The following is a 7,703-nucleotide window of genomic DNA, read 5'->3' as shown; positions in this document are numbered from 1 at the left end:
GAGGTCTACCTATCGATATTGTCTACCCACCCTGTGCCTCAGATTAAACTTCTGATTTCACACTAGTCTTACTTACTAAGTAATGAATTAAATGCATGTTGCCGAAAGAGAATTCAATTTTATATCTGAGCTGTAGCTGTACATTGAAAATATATATTTTAAACGAAAATGTACATCATGAGTAACATGACCACAGCGAGCTGTCGATACTGATTATGAGATATAAAATTTAATCAATTCTAGGTAGATAAATGCAAAACAGCTTGCCTGGGGAAAACGAGCATAAAGTGTAATAACTATTTTGTATGCCTTTTTGTTATTTCTGTTTGCTTTAAAAACAATAACATACGAAAAAACATACATATTAAGATCTTCCTGTAAATCCTCAATGTTAATAATAGGGTTTTTTTCTTTTTTAAAAGTGTTATTGTGCTGTTCGATGAAAAATTCGTATAATAGTTCGCAAATTTTGTGAGACCTTGAACATAATTAATTAATGGTCTCATTCCTGTAATATTCAGAAATAATTTTAACATTGTAATCGTTATTTTCTTTCTTACGATTTTCGAAATTTCCACTCTTACACTCAGCTTAAACTGTTTTTGTAGCATCTATAACAATAAATCCTCGCCTCAAAGATTCTATAACCAGAAAATTATCATAAGCACGCCTTCCGATGACAACCAGGCATATCAGTCCACGGATAATTAGCATTAGTTATAAAAATAATCCTCACCCCATACAGTAAATAATTCTCCTCTTTGTTTTGAAATATTCCTTAACAATTTAAAATCCCCTGCATCCTGCATGGATATATTTCGTACGTTAGTCCTCTGTCCTATAATAAAAATTGTATTATTGTACACACCTATCATTTTTTCAACAGCTAAAACAGTTTTTGATAGTACCTCTGTAAATAGAATATCCCCGTTTGCGTAGGCAAAAAATGTAGATTTTGTAAAGTTCTTTGCTGCAAGAAACATGTCCTTCAAAACCGGAATACCTATACCTGTTTTTACTACAGGATGGACATTCCAGCCTTTATTTTGGACTCTTTTCAGTTCTGTATTATTTGTGAGAAGACTGCTAATATTTCTCAGTTGTGTTATCATTAACATCTGTAACTGGTGATCCTAATTGATCTGTGTCCTCCTTGCCATGATAGGAACATACAAAATTGTAACGGAAAAAAGTGTGTAAATAATTCTGAGAAATCTAGTTTGTAAAACGTTAGTCAGCATTTGACTTAATGATATAATAAGGTCATTGTATTACAGTTCTTGACCTTCATTAGACTTTTTAAACTTTAGCGCCTGTTTTTCCTTCCATTATTATAAAAAAAACGTTTATTGTTTAACGAAAAAGAAAAAAAAGTATAATAATAAACAGTACATTTCATGCAACAGCTATAGTTTTCATTTAAATTCATAGTTAGAAAAACAAAGATATGAGAAAAATCCCTCTGGCTTATTTGTCTCTTTAACGTTAATATTCTGTCATTTGTTGCTTTGCCACGTTTTTATTCCCCATTCATATTTAATAATCTTTTATCTTTTATACAGAATTTCGTCTTGATTCTGAAATTCAATAGGGAAATAAAATTCAGGATGTTAACCAATTTTAATTTTATGATTGGAGACGATGACAAATTTAAGGTCGTGCTACTACGCAGAAAAAATTAACTTAACTACGAAGATTACATAGTGTACCCGACCTACAAACATCATTTATTTATTTATTTATTTATTTATTTTTTTTACATTTTTACATTTTTTTTTACATTATAATAACACAGATCCTGAAGGGTGCAAGATTTAATGCATATTTGTTCACGTAGTTTATCAATGAATTGTTTCAATGTTGCTATAACTGTACTAGAATCGATCCATGAAATATTATTTATTTGAATCATTTCAAAACTGGCAGTTAGCTTTATTGTCAGATAAAAAAATGCAAAAGCCTAGCGTTCGTTTATCTTTGTCTTTACAAATATCTCTATATATTCCATTCTTTTAAGCAGTCAAGCACAGGATTTTATTTTAAATACATGTTGTCAAAAAGGAATTTAATTTATATCGTAGCTAGCTGTCCATTGAAAATACTTATTTAAAACGGAAATGTGCATCTTGAGCAACAAGACTTAGATATTGATGATAAGATATTAAATTTATCAATTCTTGTTAGATTAATTCAAAAAAGCTTTCCTTTGGAAAACGAAAACAAAGTATAGAATTGTTTTTGTTTGCCTTTTTGTTATTTCTGTTTGCTTTAATAACAGTAATTTAAGATACACAAAAGACCATACACATATATATCACGATTTTCATATCTTCTCAATTATCCTAAATGTTAACAATCTGGTATCTTCTTTTTTAAAAGTGTTATTGTGCCGTTCGACGAAAAATTTGTATAATAATTGGCGCATTTTGTAAGACCTTTAACATAATTAATTGTCTCATTCCTGTTATATTCTGAAATAATTTTTACATTGTAATCGTTATTTTCTTTCTTACGATTTTCGAAATTTCCACTCTTTGTCGTGCGATGAACCGCTAAAATTGTTTTTGTAGCATCTATAACAATGAATCCTCGCCTCAAAGACTCTATAACCAGAAAATTATCATAAGCACGCCTTCCAATGACAACATCAGGTATTTCCTTCCACGGATAATTAGCATTTGTTATGAAATAATCTTCACCCCATGCAGTAAATAATTCTCCTCTTTGATCTGAAATATTCCTAATGTATATACTAATTTCGGTAAAATTCAGAGTAAAAACGAAGGCCTTTTTGTTATCAAACCGTTCAGCCATAATGCAACCAATTGAACTGTGTAACTGCTATCAAAGCCACTTTCACAACATTAGAATTGAAAGAAAATTAATCCTGTGTTAAAAGAGGTATTCCCATCTTAATCAACTTATCTGTCAGTAGCCTAGCTTGGTGAAATAATCGTACTCAGAACAAGCTCTTTAGTAAAGTTGATGGGAGATATGAACACCCTATATAGGTAGGTGATAGCGAGATATCATAAGATGTATAAGGATTGATTGATTGTTTGTTATTTTACGTTCTATTCGAGAATTTGAAAAAAAAGATGTAGAGAGACGTAAAAACGAAATTTGACGAAGGTAAAACTTACGTTATCTCGTTTGATATACAATTGTTATTAGGCATGTGGAATACTCTATTATCTGTTAATGCAAGTCAGGGAATAAAAAAAAAATAATTTTATGATATTTATCCCTTTCTTAAAAAAATTTTCAAATAAGATATTAACGTGTAAGATTAATCAACAAATTACCGAAATTATCCATGTCATATATATAAATGTTTCCGATAAAATTACACAAACGCTTAAGATTTCCTTAAATGACTTTCTACGGCAGAATGCATGAATCCTTGTCAACCAATACGAAGAAATCAAATGCTCAATGATGTTTTCTTACCAATTTTAGACAATTATTTACACTTTGAAATGTCGACAATTGGGATCAGGTACCATAGATGAGTTAGCACGCCCTGCCGATTGGTCACATCAGCCGTGTCCTCCTTTTCATGATTGGAATATACAAAATTGTAACGGAAAATACCATGGACAATTTAGTGTGCATATAATTGTGTAAAAACAAGAAGGAAAAAAATCAGACAGCATTTGACTTAATGATAGTATGTGTTTCCTGACAAGGTCATTGTGACTATAGAAATATAGTTCTTTGCCTTCATTAGACTTTTTAAGTTTCACTTGTTTTTTTCCTCAATTATCATAAAGTGCGTTTATTGTTTTAGATGATACCGGGCACAAAAATGAAAATAAGTAAGGTAATGAACAGGTGCATTTCTTTCCGCGGCCAGTTTTACATATCAAATTGGTTTAGAAAATATTTTTTTCTAAATTCATCGTTAAAAAAACAAGAACGTGAGAAACCAAAATCCATTTGGGTAGAATATCTCATTAACGTTCATATTCTGTCATTTGTTACTTTAACACGTTTAAATTTCCCATTCATATCTAATAATCTTTATCTTTTCTACAAAATTCTGTCTTGATTATGAAATTCAATAACGAAATGAATTTCAGGATATTAACCAATTTTTATTTTATGATTGTAGACAATGACAAATAAGGTCAAAGTCGCCGTGCTATTGCGTATTTATATACACAATGATAAAGAAGCATTTTTATTTTACGAAAAAAAGCCCCTGAAGTAGTTTATAGATGGATTGTGTTAAAGTAACTAGAATAGTCCTGGAATTAATCAAGTTTGTCCGTCTTTATAAAAAAAAATCTCAAAATACTTAACAGTGACATATCAATAAAAATTTGTACTCAACTAAAATTCAATAAAGACATGGAGACCGTTCCTCCGGATGAGATATATGAATCGAGCTAGATCCAATGTAACAATAGGTGTTGGCACGAAAAAGGATACCTCACTGCTCAGCGGTCCTATGTGCCATTGACAAAAGGTGACGTTTCTAACTAAGTGAAAAATTCTCTTTAAAGGGACGTTAAACAAGCATTTAAATAATCCCAAACAACTCATGTTGGTACATAATTTGATGTATCGGTATAAGATTTAGTGAAAAGTTTTGTCTTGTTTGTTAAAAATTGCATTTTTTGTTAGGTGTCTGAATAATGTTACTTTCTGTAAAGTTTTGCTTAAATTATAATCAACTAGGTACACAAATAAACAACTTCTATATATGCTAGGAAAATTCTAAAAAAATGTCTTTTGCACGGAGGTACATGTTCGTGTGTACTATTTGAATACAAATACAAACTTCTCAATTGATACTCTTTTCTACAGTTGGTTCAAATAAAATTGAACTTGCCACACACAAAAAATAGAATGGAAATAACCTGCTCATTTATAGTACTTCGTCAGTATATCTTTAAAAATATAATTAACCCCTCAAATTCTTTGTAAATAGTTGTAATAAAGATTATTCATGCGTATTATTCAAACATGCTCTTGCGAATCGAATTAATATTAATTGGAGTAATAAACTCAATTTCAGATGATAACAATACATTTGTTTATTATTATTAGAATTAAACAAGGAAAATGTAAAATAGAAAAGAAAATTTCCTATATTCTTCAAAGTGTATTTATTGCATCCAGTTTCTTTCTCTAGCTAGTTTAATATCCGAATATGAAACAAATGTCAGGATACCGTTGATATTTCTAAAAGTCTAATTGAAGCAAGATACTTCTTTTCATGTAGACGTTTTTGAATAAAGTTTACTTGATATGCTCGTAATTAAATTTCAGAAATGAAACCAGCATAGACATCGTAGCAGATGCCCATTTCTTTTTTATTCCAGACGTAAGCCTTCTAATTTTTTTGCATAAAAAAAACATCGTAAAAATAATCTTAATGTTTGATTTCTTTTTCATGAAAAAAAACACGCTGATAAAAAGGGTACAGTGACTGAATATTATGCATATTTTAATGCATAATTTGTGATATATATTAAGTTTCCAATATATGTATTTTTAAGACACGGGGAATAAATTTACTTTACGGAAGTCATTAGTTCAAATCTTACATGTATTAGCTACGAGTGTTTTACAGTATGTAATACATGTAAATGGAGATAATTTACAGTATTCAAGCTCAAATTCCATTTCACTGAAAAAAAAAATTGGAGCATACCAAACAAGAACCTCTTTAAAAAATAGATGTTGGATCAGATGCCATGGAAAAGTGAACATCACCTGCTTACTAAAATTTTAACATAAACATGAATATAAGTAGCAATCAACAAGTTAATTCTATTTATAGATTTTCAAATTGATTTTAACACAAGCAAAAATCAAATTAAGTTTTATTTCAATGTTAAATACAACTCAAGTAAATGTTTTAAATATAAATCAGACCAAATCAGATATTTATAAAAGTTTAGCTTTCAAATAAATAAATTTATCTAAAAAAAAAATTATAAACAGATTGACCACGAAAACCGATTTCATTAAAAGCTTCATGATCTTGATATTAAGATTGAACAATTAATAATTTTACATAAATAGGTAAAAGACAACTAAACTTTGGGAAACGGTCGTAATTATGGATATTATTTTTGATATAGTAAAAGTGTACTGTAAATTACACTAAAGAACAAAATACTCAGACATGCACATACACGTGTAGCATCATGAACATGAATTTAACAATATGGTTTCTTCTTTTTCAAAAGTGTGATTGTGTTGTTTGATAAAATGTTAGTGTAATAGTTAGCACATTTTGTGAGACCTTTGGCATAATTAATAGTTCCATTCTTATAATATTTAGAGATAATTTTTACATTGTAATCGTTATTTTCTTTCTTACGATTTTCGAAATTTCCACTCTTTGTCGTGTGATGAACCGCTAAAACTGTTTTTGTAGCATCTATAACAATGAATCCTCGCTTCAAAGATTCTATTACTATAAAATTATCAAAAGCCCGCCTTCCGATGACAACATCAGGCATATCCTTCCACGGATAATTAGCACTTGTTATAAAATAATCCTCACCCCATGCCGTAAACAACTCTCCTCTTTGTTTCGAAATATTCCTTAACAATTCGAAATCCCCTGCATCCTGCATGGATATATTTTGTACGTTAGTCCTCTGTCCTATCATAAGTATTGTATTATTGTACACATCTATCATGTTCTCAACAGCTAAAACAGTTTTTAATAGTCCCTCTGTAAATAGAATATCCCCGTTTGCGTAGCCATAAAAAGCCGATTTTGAAAAGTTCATGGCTGCAAGAAACATGTCCTTTAAAACCGGAATACCAATTCCTGTTTTAACCACTGGGTGGACTTTCCAACCTTTCTTTTGGACTCTTTTCGTAAGATCTGTATCATTTGTGAAAAGAATCGGTGTAATGGTCGGTTTCAATCTGGACCAGTTATGAACCGTTGTGTTTCGACAGAGATATTTCTCGATATCTACTGACCATGAGGTGAATAATGTTATCACTGGAAATTCATACTTATTTTTCTCTTGATATTCCTTAGTGATCACCTCCTGCTTCAAATTATCAATTTTTCTCGAAGTTCTCTCTTGAGCACGTTTCAAGTTTTCTGATTTGTTCACAATTTTTTCATTATTAAGTTTGATCTTGGTCTCGCTTTGTAATGCACGATTTGTCTTTCCATGAAATGAAGATTCATCCAGAAAATTTGCTGTCCGTTCTTCACTCTTTATTATTAGGACTTGCATGTTAAGAGACTGCTTAACGTCTTCTAGTATGGATTTGGAAATATAAAAATTCCTACACGTTAGATCATACAGGTATACGTATATCCCAATGCATAACAGGGTGAGAAAAGCGACTTTGATATGTTTACATTCATTCGCCATTTCAAATAATGTAAAAACAAAATTGAATAAACATCAACTTTGTAAGTTACTGACCTCAGTAATGACTTTAAAAAAAACAGTGTCTTCCTATGGAAATATCTTTTAACGTTTTTAAAAATAATGCATTGCACCTTACGATAGGCGGGGTTAAGCTATGCTTGTACCAAGAAATGGTTACGTAGGCTGGATTGCAATAAATTATGCTATGTTTAATTTATTCCGAAATTGAATCTTCGTCGAAGTGGTAGCTGAATATCTCAGAACCTTTTGACATAAATGGTGTTTCACAATATATGTCACACATCTAAAGACAGATAGATAATTTACAACAAAAGTTACATA

General features: G+C 30.3%; 1 protein-coding gene across 1 annotated transcript; it reads right to left on the bottom strand.

Moving 5' to 3' along the window:
- Positions 1-5,939: 5,939 nt before the first annotated feature.
- Positions 5,940-7,449, bottom strand: LOC134247109 (uncharacterized). The gene has a single exon (XM_062729448.1). The coding sequence runs from the start codon at positions 7,359-7,361 to the stop codon at positions 6,174-6,176; it is 1,188 nt and encodes a 395-aa protein (XP_062585432.1). The 5' UTR covers positions 7,362-7,449; the 3' UTR covers positions 5,940-6,173.
- Between the last annotated feature and the right edge of the window lie 254 nt (positions 7,450-7,703).

Source organism: Saccostrea cucullata, unplaced genomic scaffold (genome assembly GCF_032062105.1).
Source record: "Saccostrea cucullata isolate Sc308-1 unplaced genomic scaffold, CSIRO_AGI_Scuc_v1 ctg19401, whole genome shotgun sequence".
Classification (NCBI taxonomy): domain Eukaryota; kingdom Metazoa; phylum Mollusca; class Bivalvia; order Ostreida; family Ostreidae; genus Saccostrea; species Saccostrea cuccullata.
This window is presented reverse-complemented; position numbering and strand designations above follow the sequence as displayed.

What these genes read in the sequence shown, in the direction of transcription:
- LOC134247109 (XM_062729448.1), bottom strand. Translation starts at nt 7,361, where the DNA reads ATGGCGAATGAATGTAAACATATCAAAGTCGCTTTTCTCACCCTGTTA.